The sequence below is a fragment of the Apium graveolens genome, chromosome 11, assembly GCF_009905375.1.
Source record: "Apium graveolens cultivar Ventura chromosome 11, ASM990537v1, whole genome shotgun sequence".
NCBI classification, from domain to species: domain Eukaryota; kingdom Viridiplantae; phylum Streptophyta; class Magnoliopsida; order Apiales; family Apiaceae; genus Apium; species Apium graveolens.
Genome location: NC_133657.1, coordinates 172,681,861 through 172,708,481, shown reverse-complemented (window position 1 = coordinate 172,708,481; position 26,621 = coordinate 172,681,861). Strand labels below are relative to the sequence as shown.

General features: G+C 32.7%; 1 protein-coding gene across 6 annotated transcripts; it reads left to right on the top strand.

Moving 5' to 3' along the window:
* The first annotated feature begins 790 nt into the window (after positions 1–790).
* Positions 791–23,359, top strand: LOC141698216 (uncharacterized). 6 transcript variants are annotated; one of them, XM_074502876.1, is made up of 8 exons: positions 791–901; positions 994–1,035; positions 2,118–2,230; positions 3,513–3,998; positions 21,627–21,755; positions 21,863–22,299; positions 22,468–22,685; positions 23,057–23,359. In XM_074502876.1, exons 3-8 carry the CDS (start codon positions 2,119–2,121, stop codon positions 23,070–23,072), a joined length of 1,398 nt encoding a protein of 465 aa, XP_074358977.1. In that variant the 5' UTR covers positions 791–901; positions 994–1,035; position 2,118; the 3' UTR covers positions 23,073–23,359. The 6 variants fall into 6 exon arrangements, with proteins under 6 accessions (XP_074358977.1, XP_074358975.1, XP_074358973.1 ...); XM_074502874.1 differs by having other exon boundaries at positions 792–901; positions 2,118–2,200; positions 22,468–23,359; XM_074502872.1 differs by having other exon boundaries at positions 792–901; positions 22,468–23,359.
* Positions 23,360–26,621: the final 3,262 nt, after the last annotated feature.

Below are 26,621 nucleotides of genomic sequence, written 5' to 3'. Positions count from 1 at the left end.
GGACACTAAATGTTTGCAACCTGTCCAACGCGTTTATAGCTCTAATTCAAATTATACTTTTCGAGCTAGTCTATAACCATTTGCGCTAGGAACTAGGAAGGAGGAAGAGAAAGATATATACCAAAAGATCCATGAAACTGCAAAGGAAAATACATAAGAAAATTACATGTATAATAAGGTCAATAATGGTCCAATAGATTTCAAATATCACAATAAAACATGGGGACCATTTTACCAACGATGACCATGGACTTGACTATGAATTTAAATGAGTATCGCAAGATGTATAAAATTAGATAAAAAAATTTTTTATAAAATAATATGATAAATAATGTGGGATTGGTTCATTGTTATATATTATTCATGTTAACATATGTGACTCATTAACAATCAAAATCTACCACATTTTAGTTTGTGTAAAATTTGTATTCAATTTTAAGAATATAGCATTTTTCAGATTTAAATAGTCTGGTTAAAGGTTACACGCACTTCCTTCCTCTCCTGTCTTGTTCTCTGGCCATTGTTGAATTTCACAGGGTCCAGTATATAAAATGTCACTTACATGCATCATTGTATAGAAATCGGAGAGAAATTTACACTTTCTTCATGGTCTTCACAAACGCACATCTACAACCACATATCTTTGTGGAATACTTTTCTTAGCTACTTTTACGAGATATTCCTTACTCAGAAGAAAATAGGAACATTGCAATATTGTTAATTAGTAGTAGCTTCTTTAAACTGACAATTCATAGTATTAATTTATATTTTGGTTAAACTAGATAATCAGTTAAAAAGAAAAATATCCTTAAAAAACGACCCTATATATACATACACCACGTAGAGCTCTTTGCATTAATAAAACTGCAGTATACGTGCAACTGTGCAAGCAATATTCAAGGTGAGAAATATACTATGATAAAGTCCGTACTTTTATATATGTATGCGTATATCTTCTTCTTCCTTAAATAGTTGCTCAACGTTTTTGTGTAGTGGGTGTTTCATTGGAGTAATGGAGTGATATGTAGTTTGCAGGTAAGTATACTTAATTACCATTGAAGTAAATAGTATTCTATAAGAATCTTACTATTCTCACTTCAAATTAAAATACACACATGTCCACCTGATTTCATTTTTCCAATAATTGATTGGGTTATTTTTAACTGATGAGCATGCTGAGATAAGTTGATGTGTATGAATGTTTACACATGCATATATTGTTTATTATTCTTGACTCCAGCGTGTACATGTTTTTCGAAAAAATAAATACCTCAATTTGATTTTCTTTGTCTACCGTTATTCCTGCTGAACTGATTATATTTATGTTATTTGCGTACGTAAGGTTTGATTCTTCAGGAGATACTGCGTATACAGATAGAAGAGTACACAGGAGGGGAGGGAGAATATAAAAAAAAAACAAAAAATTTAGTAATTTTTTGTTTATTTGCAAATAGAAACACAATACCCTCTTTTGTTTATTGCCTATGATTTTATTTTAAATATTTTTAATGGGATTTTTAGCGTTTTTGACGTGATTTGATAAGGAATTTATATTTATTTAACTTATAATTAAGGAAAATAAAATATTTTTAAACAACCAAAAGTTTACCATGGATGATTGGAAAACAATTGGGAATTGTGGGAAAATTATTTTTTTATTGAATTGTAAACTAAAATATTTTACAAAATGTTGGAAAAAAATATTTTTATATATAATGTTGGAAAATTTTTCAAAAATATCTTTATAATATCAACTAATTTTGCGGTAAATTAAAAAAGGAGTTTAGATATACTAATACTTATACGCTTGGCAAAAAAATAAATAAAATTTATATAGTAAGGCCATTTATCGTATTACAGTACCTGGCCAAAAAGATAATTAACTTATATTCAGAGTTGGTAAATGTTTTATTAAATGTGGTTAGTTAATCTTAGAATTGTTTATATGATTAAGAATTTAAATATTTTTTTGTCCGTATTAAACAATTAAATATTACCTGACTAAGAATATTTTAATTATTTAATTATTCATGTAAAAAGAGGCGATAATTTACTTACTATTGTCGTGTTCTATTGTTTTTTCTATTGATACATATATATATCGGCGGCGGGAATAGCATGGAAAATGGACTAAATGCTGACGGGGAGGTGCACGAGTCCATAATAAACATTCCTGCTGCTCAAGACACCTCTAGTCCAAGTAGCTCCGCTCACCTGTATTTACGTTCCCGTACATGCCTATCCTTTCTCTAATCAAATTAAATTTTCATTTATTTATTTTTCCTTTTCACCAATACTATTACATCATTACATTGAGTTCAAAACTCTTCAGTAATTTAAAATTTTATTACGAGTCAACCTTATATATGTATTTGCCTTTTTGTTAATTTGATAGAAAATTATGCATGTTTTCGCTAGAAAATACAAACATAAATATTAAATTATTATATATTACTAATGTTCTAAAAATCCTCAAAATTTCTGATTTAACATATTAATGCCGAATATTGATTTGATTTCTGAAATCCGTTTATTCTATATATATTTTTTAGAGTAGGATCGCGTAATTAATATTGTATGAAATTAGATTGGATTTAATCCAATGAGTAAATCCATTTAATGAGACACGAGCCCCCAATAATTAAATCATGCTAATTAACATACCCATTATTATCTACTTTTACAAGGAGTAGTCTCCAAGCAAAATTAATTCATAATTAAATAATCAGAATTCTACCTTTTAAGATTTCAAAGTTCAATACTTCCCCACCAAGTTATTCAATTCTCATCTAATTTTAGACTCGGACGTCTATACAAAGGGTTCCCTCTATTTAGAATATAATCCCTCCGATTAGAACAACATTTCCAATTCTAACTTAATCCTTAGACTTGCAACGTTAATATTAAGGTCCGATCCCTCCATTCAAAATCTGACTACGTTTTTTGATTTAATTATTGACATAGAAAGAGGCATCTTCTCAAGAATTACATCACAAAATACTACTAGTCATTAAAACCTTGAGCTCACCAACCCTAAAATTAATTACACCCTAAATTTTTATCCATAACAAGAGTATATATAATAATTCAATAAAATTAAAATACTTTATTTATTTGAATATGTATAATTATAGAGTTTATGATATAATAATAAATATATAATTGTTAATAAGTAAAGAATATAATTATAATAATATAGTAAATAATATTTTAATATTAAAATACATTTTTACTCCGGTTAATCTTGATTTCTGATTAATCCTAAATTATTAAATTAGCCAATTATGTATGATTCCCGATTACTGCAACAGTGCTTATTGTATTAAAATTTAAATTTACATGTCTTTAATAAAAATATCTACAGTTAATTTAATATAATTAAACCTAGATATTAATCCCATATATTATTAAACTTTTTATTAGTCAGGTAAATCATCCAAAGTAATGTGACATATTAATTACACAGGTTTTTATAGTTTTTACTTTTGTGCATTATTTTCTACTTTTTGAAGCTTGCGGAAATGAACAAAAAAAGGACTACCTTAGTAAAGGTCGTCCCCTTTATAAAGCTGCAAAAAATGGAAACTGGAGTGACGCTGAGGAAATCTTTAAAATAGATCCGGATGCTGTGCGTGCTTATATAACTGAAGGATTGGAAACTTCACTTCACATCTCTGCTTTAGCAGACAAGTTCGAGTATGTTAAGAAGTTAGCTGGGCTCATGAAAAAAGATGATCTGGCAATCAAAAATAGGGCTGGTAATACTGCCCTCTGTCTAGCTGCAGTGAGTGGGAACGTCAAAATAGCACAAGCGTTGATCCGAGAACACCCTGAGCTGGGGCAGATTCGTGGTGGTGACAAAACTCTGCCAATAATGGTTGCTGCTAATTTAGGAAATGGAGCCATGGTAGGGTATCTTTATGAGTACAGCAAAGCTCACTGGACAGAAGAAGAAGAGGATGAACTTCTCACGGAGTGTATTTCTTCCGACTTGTTTGGTAAGTTTATCTTTTAAGTTTTTATTACCCTTACAACTAACTTGTCTAACTAATACTTTTTGTTGTTGTTCCTGAAAAAGTGTATCACACATATTTTCAGACATATTTTCAGATAAATATAAAGTATAATTTTATAATTTTTTTAAAAAAAAATCTGGAAAAAAGAGAATGTTTAAATTTTTATATAAATTTTTTTTAAAAAAAAATTATTAAATTTTATTTTTTATTCATCTTTAAATTTGTGGTGAACACTCTGTGATAGTGAAGGGTATAAGTTAATTCCTGAATATTTTTTTCCCGTTTGGAAAATTTTAAAATAAATAATTTATAACTTAAAATGAATAAATAAATTAAAGTGATAAGTTAAAAAATACTTATAAGTGAAATAAGTGTTTGGATAATTTTACTTATAAGTCGGAATTTTTTTTTCTTAAATAAACTAAAATAAATAAATTTTAAATATATTATCTTAATTCTTAAATTTGAAGTTAGATTAATATTTAAAAACATATATTTTAAAACTGAGATTAATAAATTAATGAAAATCAAAATAAGTTGAGAAAAGTACGTCATTACTAACATTCAACTTATCACCTTATAAGTTATAAATTAAATTTATAAGTTGAGGCGAAAAACGGTCGTAAATAAACGGTTACGCACTTATAAGTCACCATATATATATATAGGGTGACAATGCATGGATGACTCTCTTAAATAGAGGTCCGTGGAGAAACATCATTTAAAAAAATAAAAATACAAAATTTATTTCATTTTTCATCATATATAGTTACAAAATTTAATTACCAAATTAAACACGAAGTTGCACAAATTTTTTATTTGAAAAATCATTAAAATTTGATAAAATGGTTTAAAGTGGTTCTGTAGTAGAATCAGAGTAAACTCATAATTAACCAAAAATATTTCACAATAGAATGAAATTTAAAATATTTTTTTTTCAAATTCAATTGGTAAACCTTTTATTATATTTAAATATAATTATTATTCTATATTAACAATAAATTTAATAAAATATTATAATAATCAATGATTCTCTACGATTAGAGGTTCTCTCTTGAATATATATATATATATATGAATATAGAAGAATGATGGATATAGCTCATCCTCATCACCTTGAGTGGATAGACTTGGCTAGTGTATAGCGAAGACTCCAACTAACACAAAACTGGGGGCATCATGTATACCAAAAGTGATTAAATGGGCCTAGCAAAAGTAAAGTGTGTGGTGTGCAATAGAAACCGAATGTTCACCTCTTAAATTTTGGTGGTTTTGAGCTTTAATTAGGTCATCAAGTATACCAAATTTGTAATCGCATCTTTAGCATTAATCCTTTATCTGAACAATCGAAGTTATTTGGTACGTAAGAGCATCTCCGACCTTCTATAACTTAAAGCATGCGATAAATAATTCATGTGACTTTTCATGACTTCACTCAACATGGCAGCGGCTTGGACATCAGAGTGTACGGTCTCGTTCCACGACGTTGGACTTGGCATGTAAAACTTTTATAAATAAATTATTTAATGATTATATATACTAACTTAAATATGGTGTGAACAGATTTCTTAATATTCAAATAAGTTTAAAATTTTGTTTTTCCAATCATATAACTACTTTAATATATTTATATAAATATATAATAATTGTAAATTTATAATAAAAATAAAAAAAAAGTAGGAAGAAGACGTGTCGTAATTTAGTAGAACAAGTTTTGGTCATAGTTTAACACGATATAAGGAGATTATATCTAATAATTTAGTAGTTTAACATGTATATGATATTATTTATTTTTATTTTTAATAATTAAAATATGGAAATAATTGTTGAACCAAAATATCCCCCATTACATTATTATATTATAGTACAGATACACACTAACATATACTATAAAATTTATAGAATGAAATTTTAATATATAATCCCTCCGTCCCACTGGGATGTTTACATTGGGGGACCGGGAATCGGCACGCAATTTAAGACTCCCGTAAAACATGATTTTCTAAATAATTTTAATTTTTTTCATTTAATAAAAATATAATATTTAAATTTTTATACAATTTTTTTTTAAAAAAAACTTATAAAACTCTATTTTATAATATCCTTAAATGTGTGTCAAACATTAAACGAAAGTATGTAAAGAATTTGAGGACAGAAGGAGTATATAATTATAGAGTCTTACTCTAATACAAAATAAATTAAAATACAAACTATAACCTCCCACACACAACTACATCTAATCCCTTCTATTTTTAGTTGAATTTTACTTTTAATTGGTGAACTCTTTTTAAAATCTAACTTCACTATTTTTTTGCTACATCCTCCAACAATCAGTATGAATACCATATTTAATATATTTCGGCGATAAATCAGTAATTATCCTTATGGAAATCACTAAAATCTACTGGTTCCTGGAATAGTACTAATTTCAACTTAGTTATTCACTTAAGTTTAAACACTGGTTTCTCGTTAAAATATAGCAAATATGCTATACAAATTGATATGTGGGAGATGGGAAAATAAATGGTGAAGTTATTTTTTTTAAAAGTTAACCGACTTACGAGAAAAGTCAAATTAAAAATGAAGGGAAAATATATACATGAATATATAGTGTAGGAGAGAGAAATGGATTAAACATGTAGCTCTTATTGGTTTGTAGTTTGTATTCTTGTTTGTATTTGAGCACTTGTCGATAATTATATATGTATATATAATTTTAAAATATATTGTGTATTTAGTTTTGGATTCAGATAATATCAGACACGACCCATATCTATATTTGTATCTGCAATAATAGGTTACAAATAATATATCCATTTTATTTTATATACGAATAATATCTAATCGATTTGTATCGAATATGAATGCAGATATTTTCAAAAAATATGATTTTTTCAGATTTTTTTAATAACCCTACTTATTATCTAAAATTTGAGTTAATTTAAGAACATGATAACTACAGCTGTTCATGAACCGAGCTGTTCGCGAACAAGTTCGAGCTCAGCTTGTTAAGATGTTAGGTCACACTTTCACTGTAGAGGGGGTGAATACAGTGTTTATTACAATCAAATCAAACTTCAAGAACTTATGTAACAGAAAACAAACTTTATTTAAACAATAAACTCTGTTACAATCTGGAACTGTTATCTCTCAGTGATGAACAAAATATCACGAGAGCTTCTAGAGTTATAATAAATAATATTCTCGATAATGATAACACCTCTAGTGTAAACTCTATTTCTGTGTTTATATACTACACAGTTACAAGATATTCGCTAATTGATATGGAATATAATTCTGCTTCCTAAAATATATCAATCAGATATCTTCTATTCCAAGTATTCCATTCTTCACGGAATTCCTTCTTCATGCATATCTCTTCTTATGTTTATCTTGATCTTCTTAACTTTAATCAGCTACTGTCCTTATCTGATCGTCCTTCAGCACTTAAGTTCTGATATCTATCTCCTGATAACATAAGTACTGATATCCCTTAAGTTCTGACTTCCAGTACCTTAAGTTCTGACTTCCAGTATAAGTACTGATCAGTTAAGTACTGATTTGTTCTGTTCAAATAAGATCTGAAATCTAAACATAAAACATATTAGCCATGACATTATCAAATATATCTAACAATCTCCCCCAACTTGTAAATTAACAAAATATACAAGTTTAACAGATATTTGATGATGTCAAAAACATTAAGTACAAATGCATGAGAAATAGACAAGATAACTACAACTTACATTCCTTAAAGTTTTTACCAATTCAACTTCTGATAACAACTTCAACCTGTATAAATATCAGAATTTAAGCAGTTGTAGATCTTCGACTTGGCTTCATCATTTTCCGATCTCTCTGATGTCAGGAGTTGTTCTGAGATAATTCTTCAACAAACATTTCTCAGCATATCTGAGTTCATCAATCATTCTCCGTTTGACATCTTTAAGCTCTGCAGTATCTTCACCAGTTTGAAATATTGCAGCTCTGAGATCATTAATCTTTGCTTTTCTCAACTCCCGATCTAGTCTTATGACATAAGCTTTGTTAGACTCTAGATTGAATTCAAGCCCCTTAATACCAAGATATGTTCTGATCTGTGCAGTATTAGGCTTCATATCAACAATATCACCATTGTGATTTCTGTACTTTGGAACATATCTGCTGTCAGACTTAACAGAATAAAGTCTTTTCTGTCTCTGAATCTGTTCCTTTAAGTAGTTTGCAGCAGTCTCTGTTATTCTGTCATCCACTTGAAGTAAGAATAATACATGCTCCAATTCTTCAAAATACTTCAATGGAATGGCATTTTGTCTTATATGATAAACCCTACCATCTGTCATGAAATACAACATGATGTATTCTTTCAAGTAGGTATGGTAAACCATCTGTACAGATTCTAGTTGATTCAATCTCTCAGGAGTTGCTCCAATACCTGGTTCACTCAAGGAAGTTGGATCATCAGTAGTGTTGTGTACTCTTCTTTCATCAGCACTTCCCAATCCAGTTTTATCTCTAGCTTCCTTTCCAGTAACTACTCTTGCTTCAAAACCACTTAAAGTAGTCTTCAAAGATTGAGTCTGTTTTGCTTTAGTGAATCCTGGTAGGAGTGTTTTAGATTTATCTTCTGATATCAAGTTAACTTGAGCACTGTCAGAGGTTACTTGCTTCTTCTGAATATCAGAACTTACAATTTCTTGACTCTGAACAACTTGAGCCATGTCAGAGGTTGTTTTAAGAATTTTTCTTGAAGTCAGAGCAAGATTATGTTTTCCATCAGTAATTTCTTCTTCCTCAGGAGGTACATAAGGCTTGATAGGTTCACCAACCTTTTCTTTACCCTTGGATCTTGGATCTATCTGTGGTTGTGATCTAGCCAAAGTTTCTTCAGTATGTATCCTCTCTTTGATCACAATGCCTTTAGGTTTTGGAAGTAACTTTTTACCAGAAGCTTCAGATTTAGATGTGACTTTCTCTGATTTAAGTCTGGCTTCTTGTTCCTTTAAACTTTCCAAGTCCATCCCTGGATTTTCTTGAAGAAATAACTGTCTTGACATTTCCTCATCAAGATCTAGAAGTTCATCAGAACTTATCCTTTTACCAGCAGCAGAACTTATTCTTTTCCCAGTATCAGAACTTGTTCTGTGACTAGCTTGTCTTGATGTAAATCTTCTACCTTGACTATGACCACTACCCATTCCAGAGTTTCCTTGGTCATCTTTTCCATCATCCTGTCCTTGCAGTGACTTGTTGGTTTTGCATTTGGACTTAATTACCTTCTCCCCCTTTTTGGCATCAGCAGGTAATAAAAGAGAGATAAGTAGTTCCACTGAGGTCTGGATTTCAGTAAGTTGCGATTGCTGAGAAGCTTGATTTGTCAGAATTTGATCAATCTGAGCTTGTTGCTTCTCTTGAGTTTTCTCAATATAAGCAACCCTGTCAATGGTAGGTTGGAAGAACTTTTTCTTATCAAGTTTCCAAACTTGTTCCTGTTTAATAAAGTTCTCCTGAATCTTGTGTAGCTCTGCATGAGTGTTGGAATGAAGACCTTGTAGATGTTTAGTACTCAATGCAGTGACTCTAAGCTGGGTTTTAAAATCATCAGAATTTAACATTTCATCAGCTTTAGTCAAGTGCTCAGCAAGATGTAAAGCATTTGGAACACATGAAACTGAGTTCCATTCCTTAGTCCACTCCTGTCCTGCAGGAGTTTCACTCCAAGGTACTGGTGCATCCCTGATAACAAACTCCTTTAGCAGTTCAGACTTAGGAAGAGTCAGTGGAGGAGTATGTCCTGAAGGACCTGCTGCATCAGCATCTACAGTTGTAGCAGCTTCACCAGTATCTCCAACATTTGCAGCATCAGAACTTAAAGAATCAGTATCTTCTGATAAGACAACTGTATGAGTAGCAATGGAGGCTTCAACATCCTCTAATTGCTGATCTGATACTAAGTTCTGATCAACAGCCATATCCTGATGCTTACCTAAAATCTGATCATCATCTTGATGCAGAGAAGGTGTTAGTGATAACTCAGGAGTTTGAACAGCATCAGTAACAGGTGTTGTGGAAGGATTATTTGCTGTTGGAGCTTCTAAGAAAAGTATTTCAGGCACAACCAAGTTCTGAATATCAATTTCAGCACTTGTGCCTGGATCAACAAGAGATAAAGAAGGTAAATTAGCCTTGTCAGATACAGGTTCCTGAAATGGAGTTGATGGAGAAGAAGTGACTGGAGCAAATTCCTTGTCTTGTGAGATCAGAGATTCCTGATCCCCTTCCTTAGCTGCTTCCTCCTCATCATCTGAAACTGGCCTCTGTGCCCTCTGTTTCTTGTACTTCCTTGTTGATTTGGATTCCTTGGGAGTTGCAGGAACAGTCATACGTCTAAGCCTCTTGAGAAGCCTAGAACCCCCAATTGCAGAATCCTTCTGAGAAGTTGCCTTCTCAGCTTCATAAATCATAGGTTCTGAAGAAGGAACCTGATCTTCAGAATCTGTTTCATCTCTCAAAGTAATCCTCCTCTTCTTCTGAGATGTTTGAGGAACAGTCTTTGTTCTCTTTGGCTTAGAGGATGTAGGCTTCACAGTAGGTGCTGAAGAAGAAGGTTGAGCAGTCTGTGAAGCACTGATTGGTTATTTTGCACTGCAACATTAATATTCTGAAAATGAATCATGTTAAAAATGACCGAGATAATTTCGATGAATAAGTGCTGACAAAGAATCAGAACTTAAATCAGAACTTAAGACAAAATTTAAATGGTCATCAGAATATCAAGCAGGATTTAACAACACAAGATAAAATAACTCAGAGACAAAATCTTGAAGTAAAAACAATTTTCATTAATATATCAAGTCAATACATAAATGAAATAGAAATTACATCAATACAAGATTTTCCCTAAGCTTCTAATCCTAACGTCAACAGCTTTAGTCCTAGCTAAGAAGCCTGACAAAGCTGAGGATGAAGAAGAACAGGAAGAAGACGAGATTAAGTCATCTTCCTCTTCCTATCTTCGACAAACAAGATGGCGAGTCGAATGATTCGCTCTTGCTGACGGATAGCTTCCCGCCGTTCCGCCTCCAATCGATCAAGATGAAGCTGGTAGTCCATCTCGAAGAACAGAAGTTGGTTCAGCACCGCCTGTGGGACAGAGCCCCATATCTCTTCAGGAATGGCAGTTACATGCCACTCCTGCTGCCAGTCGGCGCAGCTTAGCTCCATATGAAAATTTTGGTAATTCAAAAACATGTTGTATCGAACCATGATGGTTTTGAAAAAGAATATGAAGTTAAGATTGTGAGAAAAATTGATGAAAGGGCTAAAGTGAAGTGGCTGATGATATAGGCAAGAGAATGCCAGGAGACGCGAAGATATTGAATGCAGACAGGTAGAATTAAATCTACCTCGTCTCCCTAGACTTTGAAAAAGAATAACAGTCATTGGAAAAGGAATGTGCACATGGAACAAGAGTGAACTGTTCAAGAACGAGTGCCATTATGTTTTAACCATAGACTATTAATCTTCCACTTCAACATTTTGAAATTAATCTGAGACTGTTACCAAATTTTACTCACAGATAAGTTAAGTAAAGGGTTAGACTGAAAAATCAGAACTTAGACCTATACCAGAACTTAACAGTCATCAGAACATAATGTCTTAACTCGAACAAGGAATATCTATCTTAGTAAATACTCATACAAGTTCTTAGTTATGAACGTCAGAAATTAATCATCAGAACGTGTAACTAGAACTTGTCCTCAGAATTTGTGCAGAAGTGACACAATGACTGTTTATCTAAAATAACATAGACCACCACAGAAATTTCATCATTCATATGGAGTGATGTGTGTGTGCATTAAGCTAAATAACAGACAAAGAGTAAAGTCTGATCTACTTCAGTACATCTTAGAAGTAAGTCATAATTAAAATTTTGCTAAAGATCTGTCATTATCCTGAAACCTACTGATAAATGAGTTCATGCATGAGTTCACCTCTACTGTTTTTGTGCTAATTTTATGCATCTTTTGAAATTCTATTTTACAGAGGCTTCTCAGTGTAAGTGAGTCACGACTGTTTATTAGAATTTATGCTATTATCAGAGTATTTCTCCAGTAATCATAGAGTGTGAAAAGTCACCAAGAAAATATTTTGCTTTTCTAATGCATATTTACTTAATACCAGCAATGCACTTGGGTCGTCCCTTTCACATTTTTACTCTAGATCTCAAAGGAGTACCTGATATTATTCTTTGATTATTGTTCTTCTTCTTTTGATAAGTGAGGTTTATCAGCACTTAGTACATTCAGCAGTTTTACTAGAATCAGAACTTAAACAGATGAGTAGCATTATTCTAATTTGTGACTTAGTAATAAGATATACAAAGTAAACTTAACTAAGCTCAGTTATCAGAATTTGCTTGTGTCATAAGATTTCCACAGAAATAACTACTTCTTTCATGGGATCATTTGTTTATTGAAGACTAGTAGGTCAGTATCTAGCACAGTTATCCTCATAGGATTGAAGAGTTACTGAAACAGACATATCACTTATCAGAGTTTAGACACATATATCAGACAACAGTCAGTACTTGAAGACATTTATCAATTAATGCACAGAATATACAAAGAGATTAATTCTGTAAATACTGATCATAAAGTCTGATAACATAGAACAAGTTTAAGCAGATTTAGAGAAAGAACCTGAAATCATTCCAAGTTCATTTACCAATTTTGAAAAGGTAGCTTCACACAGTGGTTTTGTGAAGATATCTGCTACTTGTTGATCTGTGGGAACAAAATGCAATTCCACTGTACCTTCATCCACATGTTCCCTGATGAAATGGTACCTGATGCTGATGTGCTTTGTCATAGAGTGTTGAACTGGATTACCTGTCATAGCAATAGCACTTTGATTATCACAGTAAATAGGGATTTTGAAATATGTTAACCCATAATCCAGTAACTGATTCTTCATCCAGAGAATCTGTGCACAGCAGCTTCCTGCAGCAATATACTCTGCTTCTGCAGTTGATGTGGAAATTGACTTTTGTTTCTTGCTATACCAAGAAACCAATCTGCCTCCAAGAAATTGGCAGCTTCCACTTGTGCTTTTCCTGTCAATTTTGCAACCTCTGTAATCAGTAATATCTACTGAATTACCAGTATCCTTATCCAGTTTTGTTGCAGTGGTCATGGGAGTGGATGCACTTGAACAGTCTTGCATTCCAAATTTTTTCAGCAAGTTTCTGGTGTACTTAGATTGACAAATAAAAGTTCCTTCTTCACTCTGCTTGACTTGAAGGCCCAGAAAATAACTAAGTTCTCCCATCATACTCATCTGATATCTTGACTGCATTAGATTGGCAAACTTTTTGCAAAGTTTGTCATTTGGAGACCCAAAAATGATATCATCAACATAAATCTGGATCAAAAGTAAGTCCTTGCCATGGTTGAGATAGAACAATGTTTTGTCAATAGTTCCTCTGTTGAATCCACTTTCCAGAAGAAACTGAGCTAAAGTCTCATACCATGCTCTAGGAGCTTGCTTAAGTCCATAAAGTGCTTTATCAAGCCTGTAGACATAATCTGGATGTTTGGAATCTACAAAGCCTGGAGGTTGTTCAACATATACTTCCTCTTCCAATTCTCCATTGAGAAAAGCACTTTTCACATCCATTTGAAAGACAGTAAACTTTTTGTGAGCAGCATAAGCCATGAATATCCTTATGGCTTCTAACCTAGCAACTGGAGCAAATGTTTCATCATAGTCAATTCCCTCCTGTTGAGAATATCCTTTTGCAACCAGCCTTGCCTTGTTCCTTACAATTATGCCATCACTGTCAGTTTTGTTTCTGAATACCCACTTTGTACCAACAACCGATCTATTCTTGGGTCTTGGCACTAAGGTCCAGACTTTGTTTCTTTCAAATTCATTCAACTCTTCCTGCATTGCTTGCACCCAATCAGCATCTTGAAGAGCTTCTTCCACTTTCTTTGGCTCAGTCTGAGAGAGAAAAGAATTGTAAAGACATTCATTCGAAGTACCTGTTCTAGTTCTGACACCTGCCTCAGGATTTCCAATTATTAAATCAGGTGTATGTGATTTTGTCCACTTCCTTGCAGATGGAAGATTTTCTCTAGAACTGGATGCTCCCCCATAATTCATGCTGTCTTCGATTTCATTTTCTGATGCTCCCCCTGAAACTATGCTCTCTGAGTTGGATCCTTCAGTATTTAGATTTTCAGCACTGTCAGTACTTGGCTTATCAGAACTTGACGAATCAGAATTTGACAAGCCAGATGTATGTTCTGATGCTTCTTGAGATGTGATAAAATCTTGAGTATGCTCCCCCTGCAATGGTGCATCTTCCTTTGACGTAGTCACCACAGTTTCAATAACATCAGAGTTTAATCCATCAGAATTTACAGTATCAGGACTTAGACTGTCAGGACTTGAGGTATCAGAATATGAATCTTCATTTTCAAATCTCAGCTTATTATGATCAATGCAATCTTCAAGTCCAGTGATCTTCTTGTCATCAAAAGAGACATTGATAGATTCCATGACCACTTTTGTTCTCAAATTATAGACTCTGAAGGCTTTTGTAGAAAGTGGATATCCTACAAAGATTCCCTCATCAGCTTTTAGATCAAACTTGGATAGCTGTTCAGGATGAGTCTTGAGAACAAAACACTTACATCCAAATACATGAAAGTATTTGAGATTTGGCTTCTTGTTCTTCACCATCTCATATGGTGTTTTTCCATGCTTGTTAATGAGTGTTGCATTTTGAGTAAAACAAGCAGTCTGCACAGCTTCAGCCCAGAAATAGGTTGGAAGCTTTGCTTCTTCAAGCATTGTTCGTGCAGCTTCAATTAGAGTTCTATTCTTCCTTTCAACAACTCCATTTTGCTGTGGAGTTCCAGGAGCAGAAAATTCCTGCTTTATTCCATGATTTTTGCAGAACTCTTCCATTTTCAAATTCTTGAATTCAGTGCCATTATCACTCCTCAAAATTTTCACAGAATCTTTGATCAATTTATCCAGATGTTTGACATGATCAATCAGGATAGATGCAGTTTCACTTTTTGTGTGCAAGAAATACACCCATGTGTATCTGGTGAACTCATCTACTATGACCAACGCATATTTCTTCTTTGCAATAGACATGACATTCACTGGACCAAATAGATCAACATGAAGTAGATAGTAAGGCTCAAGAATTGATGATTCAGTCTTGCTCTTGAACGAAGATTTTCTTTGTTTAGCCTTCTGACATGAGTCACAAAGACCATCAGGAACAAACACTGATTTTGGCAGTCCTCTCACAAGATCTTTCTTGATCAGTTCATTTATCTTGTTGAAGTTTAAATGAGAGAGTTTCTTGTGCCAATTCCAGCTTTCTTCAGTTGAGGCTCTACTCACTAAACAGATTGCAGAACCATCAGAACTTGTTGAAAGCTTAGCTTCATAAATGTTACCACGCCTGAATCCCTTCAGAACAATTTTTCCTTTAGATTTACTAACTATTTCACAATGTTCTGCAAAGAAATCAACATGATAACCTCTGTCACAGATTTGACTTATACTCAGTAAGTTGTGTTTAAGTCCTGAGACCAGAGCTACATCTTTAATAATGACATTCCCAAGATTGATATTGCCATATCCCAAGGTTTTTCCAATGTTGCCATCTCCATAAGAAACACTTGGGCCAGCTTTCTCCACAAAGTCTGATAGCAGGGCCTTATTTCCAGTCATATGTCCTGAACATCCACTGTCCAGAACTAGAATATTTTTCCTGTTGCCCTGCAATCAAAAAGACCACTAATTATTAGTTTTAAGGACCCAGACTTGCTTGGATCCTTTGGCCTTTTTAGGTTTGTTAACATTTGCAGCGGATTTAACATCATATTTTATGTTAACAGTTTTCTTATCAGACCTTATACTAGAAGGAACAACAGAAACTTTCTTTAAAGAAGGTTTTATTTGATAATAATCATAGTACAAACTATGATATTCCTTACAAGTATAAATGGAATGCCATAAACTACCACAATGAAAACAAGGATTTTGTGGTTTGTATCTAACAGACTGACTCTTAACTCCTGACTTTGTATATAAGGAGTTAATATTCTTATTCTTCCTGCAAAAAGAAGCCAGATGGTTAGAACTTCCACAGTTATGACATGCTTTCCTAGGAGCATCAGGAACAGATTTATAGTTATTGCTTTTATTCACACCTTCCTTTCCATTCCTGTTTTTCCTAGGTGATTTTACCTTGTTTGCATCCTTAACATCTTTCAGCTTATGCTTAAGCTGCTTCTTCGTCATTAAGCCTATGTTAACTTCAGCTGTCTTTTCCTGTTTTAGTTTGTCAGAAGCTAATTCCTTTTTAACTTCTGATTTCTCATTTTCAGATTTTTCAGTTACAAACTTAACAGGTTTTAACTTCGGCTTTTGCTTATCAACAGGCTTAATTTCTACAGTTCCTTTTTCATTTACTCCATAGCCTAAACCCTCTTTCCAGTTTCCAGTGCTTAGCAAATTTTGAGTTGTTTTGCCAGAGTTAGTCCAAGTTCTGATAATCTCTCTCTCCTTTTCTAACTCAGTTTTTAGAGATTCATTCATTTTTAGCACTTCATCCCTAATATAAAAAGCATTATCTCTATCCTGCTGAGTTTGATGAAACATGACTAACTCTTTTTCTAAGAAATCATTTCTTTTCTTAAAAGCAAGATTTTCAGAAGTTAATCTTTCACATGTTAAAGTTTGATCTCTATAACTAACAAACATGGTTTTAAGATATCTTCTCAACTCATCAATATCATCAGTATGAAAAGCATAAGTAGTCTGAGGTACCTTTGTTTCAGCAGCTTCAGAACTGCTCTCAGAACTTGATTTATCAGCATTTGCCATCAATGCATAGTTCTCCTCACTTTCAGAGTCTGAGGTGTCTGTCCAGCTTTTCTGCTTTGTGACAAGAGCTTTGCCTTTGTCATTCTTGGTCTTCTTGCAATCAGGAGATATGTGGCCTTTCTCACCACAATTATAACATTTAACATTAGCGTAATCTCCTCTGTCAGACTTTCCTCCTTTTCCTTCAGATCTTCTGAAATTCTTCTTATCAGAACTTATGCCTTTCCTGGAAAACATCTTTCCCTTCCTGAACTTCCTGTATGCAATCTTTGTGATTCCTTTCACCATAAGAGCACACAGCTTCATCATCTCCTCATCAGCATCAGTTTCAGGCAAGCTTTCAGAATCTGAGTCATCATCACTCTCAGAACTTGATGACTCAGTATCAGATTTTATGATAAGAGCTTTACCCTTATCTTTCTTTGAGGAAGGTGGTTTGGGGGATTCCTCTTCAACCTTGAGAGCAACTGTCCTTGACTTTCCTCCTTTTCTCTTGCTTCTTTGTTCCATCTCAAGTTCATGGGTCTTGAGCATTCCATAGATTTCATCAAGAGTTGTTTCATCAAGATTGTAGTTGTCTCTTATTGTTGTTGCCTTCAAATCCCAACATTCAGGAAGAGCTAACAGGAATTTGAGGTTTGTATCTTCAAGATCATACTCCTTATTTACTAATGACAAGTCATTCAAGAGTTTGACAAATCTATCATATACATCAGTCAATGACTCATTAGTCCTAGAGTCAAAGTGTTCATACTCTTGAGTGAGTATTGTCTTCCTGTTCTTCTTAACTGTTTCAGTTCCTTGACACCTTGTCTCCAGTGCATCCCATATCTCCTTAGCAGTCTTGCAGTTGATTACCCTGTTTGACATTACATTATCAATGGCACTATGCAATAAGTGACGTACCTTGGCATCCTTAGCAATAGATGCTATATCTTCAGCAGTGTAATCAGTCTTTTCCTTTGGTACGGTCATTGCTGCTTTACCTGCAACTACAACAGCGAGCTTGGTAGGTTTGTGAGGCCCTTCCCTGATTCTATCAAGGTATTCTGGATCTGTTGCTTCCAGAAACATGGTCATCCTTACCTTCCATATGGGATATTCAGATGGTCTCAATATGGGAACTCTGATAGTCTCATATCGACTCTGAGTTGATATCTTTGATGATTCCTCAGTTTTGGTAGGCTTAGTTGGAGTTTCTGTGTCAGACATGATTGTGTTTGGATCTTTAACTGTATGTGTGTTAACAGATAGCTCTGATACCACTTGTTAGGTCACACTTTCACTGTAGAGGGGGTGAATACAGTGTTTATTACAATCAAATCAAACTTCAAGAACTTATGTAACAGAAAACAAACTTTATTTAAACAATAAACTCTGTTACAATCTGGAACTGTTATCTCTCAGTGATGAACAAAATATCACGAGAGCTTCTAGAGTTATAATAAATAATATTCTCGATAATGATAACACCTCTAGTGTAAACTCTATTTCTGTGTTTATATACTACACAGTTACAAGATATTCGCTAATTGATATGGAATATAATTCTGCTTCCTAAAATATATCAATCAGATATCTTCTATTCCAAGTATTCCATTCTTCACGGAATTCCTTCTTCATGCATATCTCTTCTTATGTTAATCTTGATCTTCTTAACTTTAATCAGCTACTGTCCTTATCTGATCGTCCTTCAGCACTTAAGTTCTGATATCTATCTCCTGATAACATAAGTACTGATATCCCTTAAGTTCTGACTTCCAGTACCTTAAGTTCTGACTTCCAGTATAAGTACTGATCAGTTAAGTACTGATTTGTTCTGTTCAAATAAGATCTGAAATCTAAACATAAAACATATTAGCCATGACATTATCAAATATATCTAACATAAGAGCTCGTTCAGCTCGGCTCGTTAACAAACTCGATCTCGAATACAAAAATATGTTAATAACGAAACGAGTTCGAACTGAATTTTAGTATGTTTAGCTGGAGTTCGGCTCGAACTTGTTCGTCTCAATAAAACTAAAAAAATATAATGTTTTCTAAATATTTTTTATTATACTTGCCCTCTTATACTCCTTTCTCGTAGATATACACATTGTTTAGTTATACTTCGTAGATATCCACAGACATACAAGTAGTAGGGATGACAATCGGGTCGGTCGAAACGGGTTTAGCAAAAACCAAACCCGAACTCAACTATTTTTGTCAAACCCGAACCATCAAACTCGAACAAGAACCCATCGGATTCGGTTCGGGTTTGGGTTTATAGATCACTATCAAATTGCACCTTAATTTGCACATACTCTAGTGAAAAATTACTAGTATATGATTTGAGCAAAGTGCTCGTAAATATGACGAAATTGAAATTTTTGGGGTTGAATTAGAGGGTCCAGAGAAGACAATGGATCATACCTCTATGAATAAAATTGTTGGTGAAATAATATAACAATCTTGACTTTTAGTATACTTGTATTGAACATACTGCTAAAAACATATTTAAACGAATTTAATATAATAGTTTGTAAAAAGTATAATTTTTTAATACTAATATTAGTAATATATTATGTTATATATTATATTACTACTTATAAAATATAAAAATTATTTATATATTATTTATATATTAACACGGGTTTCGGATTGTGTTCGGATTCGGGTCGGAACAGAACAGATTTCGGGTTTTCAGGTCGGGTTCGAAACGGTATGCCTTAAATCCAAACCCGACCCGAAAATGGTTCGGATTTTGATTTGGATTTAAAAATCAAAACCCAAACCCGAATCCAAACCCGTAATATTCGGCTTCAGTAAAACCCGATCGCATCGGTACGAATCGGGTATTCATCGGTTCGCTATAAATTGCCATCCCTACTAACAGGTAGGTTGAAAGAGACGAGGACAAATTCTTTATAACGAAATCACAACCAAATCAAAAACTAAATCTAAAACCCAACTAAATGAATATCTTTACTTATTTAAATCCATTCACTTCTTGAATCCCAAATCCAAAGCTGCACTTTTTTGCTGATAAAATCCTTCAGTTTGTTCACTTAATTGATCCCACTTTCTTCACTTTATTTATAACCACTTTGTTCACTTTATTTGTACGATTGTGTGTATTGTTGATAAAAAATTAGGCAGGGTGGAAGAACCAGAGAGAAGAGAATAGATGAAAAGGAGAGAGGATTGATAATGTAAGTTTAGTGTTTCAGTTAACTGGGCTGAGATTAAAGGCTGAACTTAGATTAAAATATTTAGATAGTTGGATGGGGCTTGAATCAGTTGGGCTGGCCAACTAAGTTATTATTATTTTTATTTTTATTTTTAACGAGCTGCTCAGATTAGAGCTCCGGCTCGTCTGTGTTTGTTCAAGAATAAGCTCAAGTTCGGGTTGTTAGTCAGCGAGCTCGATGTCGAACTTGAACACATTATTCTGTTCGATAAAAAATCTCTGCTCAATTCGATTTGCTAAACAGAAATTAAAAACTCGGTTCGGTTCATAAACGGCCCTAAAAATATCTAATTTAGAAACATCATTTTACTCTGACTGATTTTTATTCTCCCCAAGGCATCATTATTTGTAAAAGAATTCATGCATATTTTTCTTTTTTATATATTCGTAAGGTAAACTATAATTTTATTTCAAATTTGAGATAAAGACTTCAAATTCTTATGTTACACGTCCCTGATGAAATCGATATTTAAAGGTTAAACATATTGAACATTGTAGAGATATTATTAGTTAGAAATTCATACGGACATCGATTTTTAAGCCAATGTCTATGGTATTATATATTGATCTAGCAGCGTTAATTATATATCAATATGAACGCATTACCTCAAGTAGAATTAGAGATTACACAATTTTCATATTAAATTATATTTTTAGTACGATAGTTCTCATTAGAAAGATAAATGAGTAGTATTACATGTCATAAAATTGGTTTATAAAAAACTTATGAAATGATTTGGGACATGATGTGTGATGTTTTAATTGGGTTATTGATGTGAATGCAGAATACATTTCAATCAATATCTTCTACAAATTTATTTTGTGAATTTTTTTTATAGAATTTTGTGATAAATATATAAATAATGTTAAATCTACAAGATTGTATACAAAAAATTTTACAAAATGAAATGTGGTAGGTATTGATTAGAATGAGACCCTGCATTTATATAAACAACCCAATTAAAACACGTGTCATGTCATTTTATAATTTTTTGTTAATCAAATTTTGTTGATGTAACACTGCTCTAAGGCTTCGTCTGTTTCATTAAATTTTATAATTACTTAAACTTTCTAGTTATAACTAAGTTACAGTTACAAGTTCCAAACTAATTAAGCTACAAGTTCCCAACTAATTAAAATATACGTGTTTGATTTATTGATATGTTATTAGAATTTGCATAGTTAATTTTGGTAAGTAATTAATAATGTTTTTATATTTAATAGCTATGTAAATTATGGTGATCATGGTTGAGCATGATAGCTAACTTCCCCTATATTGTCGTAACTACAAAAATCATTAAATTTGAAATTCTCTTACTCAATTTAAAATATATTAAACCAAACACCGCAACTTATTTCGAATCCAAGAAATTTTAAGTTATGTAGTCGGGTTATATTGAAACAAACAAGATCTAAATATATCTCTATTTTCTTTTGTTGACAATTTGACATGGATGCAGATATTGCCCTGAAGATGATAAATAACAACCCGAAACTAGCAGTGTCTCACAACGCACTGGAAGTGCTTGCTGCAAAGCCTATGGAAGATAAAAGTACAAAGGAAGGATGGGAATTGTATTTTTATTCGGGTTAGTTCCTAAGTCTATACAGAAGATAAATTTGGTGAATGAGCATTATATCAGAACGACCTACATTGAAAATATATGAAGATTTTTTTCTATTTTTTTATGAATAGGCTCCGAGGAAGCAGGTAGAGAAAAATCACTAAAAATTCAGTCATATGAACTGTTAAAGACTATGCTGGAACTTGCTTTCTCAACCGAAGACTTGGACATTACAAACATTATTAGAAAGGCACCACAGCTATTGTTTGATGCAGCTAGACGAGGCAACTTCCATGTGTTTACGTTATTGATAGACTATTACCCAGAACTTGTATGGAAGACTCATAACGGTCTCAGCATGTTCCATGCTGCTGTTGAGCATCGCCATGAAAGTATCTTCGATTTACTTCACAGCATGGATGAAGTCAGGAGGTTAGTCACCACTTATGCCGATATAAAAACTGGTGACAATATGCTTCACTTAGCGGCGACTTTAGCTCCAAAGGATAAGCTTAACACTGTAGCAGGAGCAGCTTTTCAAATGCAGGAAGCAATACGTTGGTACCAGGTAACCATATCTTCATTGATCTCTATAAAACTGTTTAATCGACGTGCGTCCACGTTTAGCTGTAGTTGTCTTTTACCTCTTTGTAACTTATGAATGTACTGCTTTTAAGTTTTAATGGTAGATATATTTTAACAATTAGTATAAAATAAATTTTACTTGCAATCACAGGCTGTGGAAAAGATAGTCCCACCAGCCTATAAACATATGCAGAATAACAAAGGAAGCACACCAGCTGATATCTTCGACCGCGAGCAAAAGAAATTATCAGAGGAGGGGGAGAAGTGGATGAAGGTAGTGGCTAAATCATGCATGTTGGTTGCAGCTCTTATTGCTACTGTATTGTTTACTGCGGCCTTTACAGTACCTGGTGGTAATGATAATGAAAGGTATCCCTCTTTGTTAAACAAGGTATCTTTGGAGTTGTTATACATATCAGAAGTCATTGGAATGTTTTTATCCTCGACCTCGATGCTAATGTTTTTATCTATCCTCACATCACGTGTCAATAAATTTGCATTTCAACACTCTTTACCCTGTATATTGATGATTGGAGTTACCACATTGTTCGGCTCAATAGTGTCCATGGTCATAGCATTTTGCACTGCCATTTTCCTATCGTATCATCATACATCAACTGGAGCTCCTGTACTTTTTTGTTTGCTCTTGTACCAATCATTTTTATATTTCTAAAGTTTCGCCTTCTGGTTGATATAATCCGTTCAACTTTTGTCTCCCGTTTTCTGCTCCGGTCAAGCAGAATCTCGGACCACTAAATTTCCTGTGCTTCCATGTTACTGCGCAAGTTCTGGAAACTCTTCATGAAACAAATCTACGATGTTTGATACCTACGGGGTATCAATCTGTATGATCGCGAAACATATGCCTGCCATGGCAATTTCTTTGAAAGACTATTGTGTAATATCTGTAGATCTGTCTCTGATATATATGAAATAAACTGGTTTTATAGTGCATTTCCCCCAAAAGATGCATTTGTGCTAATGTATTTTCTTGTAATGGATGATTAGGCAAAACTTTAAGGTATATACAAATGTTGGATACATATTAAATCTGGGGTGCCTATCCACAGCATAGTTGGATAGGGACCCTATCCAACCAACAAATCAGGACCATTGAAGTAAAAAACGAATGACTAGGATCCGCTAGTGGCCCACATACTCCATTCCCCTTTTTACCCTTTTCTTATGTTAATTCATTTATCAATGCTTTTTTAACTACATAAATATTAATTTAATAAGATATTATTCTTAATATTTCTGATTAAAAATATAATATTTAAAAAATATTATAAAATATTTTATAATAATATTAAATATTATATTTAATATTTAATATTCAATATTTTAAAAGTATTGAAACATTAAAATGAAATTAATATATTTAAATATATAATAATATATATTAAAATAATAAAGGAAAATATTTTTGATATTTAAATATTTTAATTATTCAATATTTTTAATAATAAATGAAAATATTTGAATATTTGAAAATATTAATAATGTTAAACATTAATAATGTCAAATAAACACAAATATTATACCTCCGCAATGTTTCATTGCGGCCCCGCAATGTTTCATTGCGGTAGTCGTTTTCCCTTACACACAGACAGAGAAACTCAGGCACAGATACTCGCATATACACGCAGAAACTCAAAAACAGACACTGAAACACGACCATCAGCGATATTGAAGCGATTTGAGACAATTTCAATCACAACCACTCCACTGATCTTCTTGTTCATCAGGTATACAAACGATTTATAGCTATGCACACACTTATACACACGATTACACCAACACACACGATTATACAATGAGTTTGAGTTTGAGTGCGATTTTTATTCGATTACTATTCGATTTTTTTATGTGAATGTGATATTTGTTCGAAATTATGTTGATTATGTGATAATTAGGGTTCGAATTAGGGGTAAATTAGTTAATAATTAGGTTAAATTAGGTTTCGAATTAGGGGTAATTTAGATGGGTTTTGTGTGTATTTTGTAGTTTTTTTGATTTTAAGCTAATTTTTTATTAATGTCAATGAAGTGTTTGATGAAAGTCCTCTGAGAATTAGTTTGTTTTTTACATTAGTAAGTAGCTGAAGAGTATCATTCTTAAGCTTGAGATTTTTTACATCAGTTGTCTAAACTGTTAAGGTGTGAAGTACAATATTTTAAGATCATTGCTTGAATTCAAGTACAATTTATCTGACAGTAAACTTTATTTTTTTTTGCATTCTGGATAGAGTTTTTATGTCCACAAATTGTGATAATGCAACTCTACAAGATGGCATTCCACTCATTAGAATGTCATTTATTTATAAGAACATAGTAAGAATTCTTAAACTTGTCATTACCTATATCTTCTGCAGTTGTTGAGACACCAGATTGATACAAAAATATTGTGAATATCTTATTCTAGTATTCTTTGCCATTCCTCACTAATTTCTTTCTTCATGTATATCTAATAAGAGAATCTTTAAAACAAATGTATAACCAGTATTTTAACCAAGAATTGTGAAATCATGCTTACGTCCCAATCTAATCTATCAGGAATTCGTTCGGAAAACCTTGAGTTGGAAAAACAAATAGGTTTTCTAAAATCCATTTTATCATTACGAAGAATATGAAATCATTTAGACTCTTTCGAGTCAAAACTCATTCTTAAGTCAGATTTTAAGAAAAACAAAGTTCAAGGAGTGATTCAAGGACAAACAAGGAACAATTCTTAAGGATTCTGTATCAAGGATAACAAGGCACTTAAGTTAGAAGGATCAACATCTGTGTAGGGATCAATAGGGTGATCAGGAAATAAGGTATCATTAAACAGGGTTCGCAAGGATAATTATAGGGTTCAATACAATTCATGGCTTAATAAATAACTTGAACAGAAAGGATAGGTTATCAAAGGGTTGAATCAACAAGCTTATCAATAACAGTTTATCAAGATCAAGGGCAGGGTATCTCAAATCAATATCAGGGTATTACTAATCAGAGTTACTTGCCTGAATTTGCTTTCCTGAAGGTTGAACTACTGCCACCTAGTATATCCTTTCCTTTCCTAGCCTGAATGCCCTCACGCTCCGAATCTAAAATAAAAACCAAAACCTTAATCAGTTTCTCAACTCTCGTTCCCAGATTGATCACTCAATACGATAACTCGATTATATCCTTGACTCGAGTACACAAATATAGCTTATACACATAAGCACATAGCACATAACACATTCCTTTCTCGTAACCTTCTTATCTTTATATACTTGACAATCGACGCGTACTTGCTTAACCTTAACTATTTCTCAAATCACACTAATATAATTCTTACGAGTACAAGTTTTATTCACAACTAAACCTTTACGACCATAACTATTACTTATGGTTTTCAAAATCAATCACCTTAGTTCCCTTTTTCTTTTATTCCTTAATTTGAACCACCTACTACAATCAAACAATCAAATCCATAGACATTTACATTTACACACCCAATTATTCTTTTAAAAAAAAACAAGCTTCATTTTAAGTTTATATGGCCTATTCGGCCTTCTTGCAATTACCAATCACAAAATCAATCAATCTCCACCTTAGCTCACATAAACATATGACATAATCAAAAATCTTTAAAAAGAATCATTTTCTTCTCTTTTAACATCAAAATTCGAACCCAAACAAACATGTAAATCACATAATCTCTAAAATTACTCATGCATTGACTTAGCATCAAATCAATTCCTTTTATTCCTACATTCCATTCGGCTATATTCACAAAACACAATTCAAGGGTCGAACATTGACATGCAAGCATTAGATTTTCTTAAAACTTGAGATTATTCCAACACTCATCCTTTTTAGCTTATTTTTAAATCGACATTTACATGCAAGGCTATACTTTAACATGCATCACTAATTCCTCTTATAAATCAACATGCAAATCTCGAGACTAGCTAATTAACCAAGAATCAAGTTACAAAATTTTAATTCCCTTTTCATTAGTACAAAACCCGGACCAAGACTTAGCATACAATAGCAATTTCACTCCTTTTAATCCATTAACCATTCTAATAACAATCCATAATTACTTTATTCAACAAGAAAAATCAAATCAATCACTTCAAGGATCAAACCATTCGGGTTTTTCAAGAAAACAACACATGCAAATGATTTCTCTTAATCCTTAAATCACAAATCAACCCATAATCAAATCGACAACTCATTTCTAATAAACACTTATCAATTTAACTTTTAAAAATCAAAACCCTTTTTGAAATTTAAACGATCCAAGCATGCAAACACCAAAATCAAATTT

Bases quoted from the DNA above. Each gene is read 5' to 3' on its own strand.
- LOC141698216 (XM_074502872.1), top strand. From the start codon at position 2,119: ATGGAAAATGGACTAAATGCTGACGGGGAGGTGCACGAGTCCATAATA. The intron at 3,999-21,626 runs GTAAGTTTATCT...ACATGGATGCAG, and splicing joins TATTTCTTCCGACTTGTTTG to ATATTGCCCTGAAGATGATA. The intron at 21,756-21,862 runs GTTAGTTCCTAA...TTTTATGAATAG, and splicing joins GGAATTGTATTTTTATTCGG to GCTCCGAGGAAGCAGGTAGA.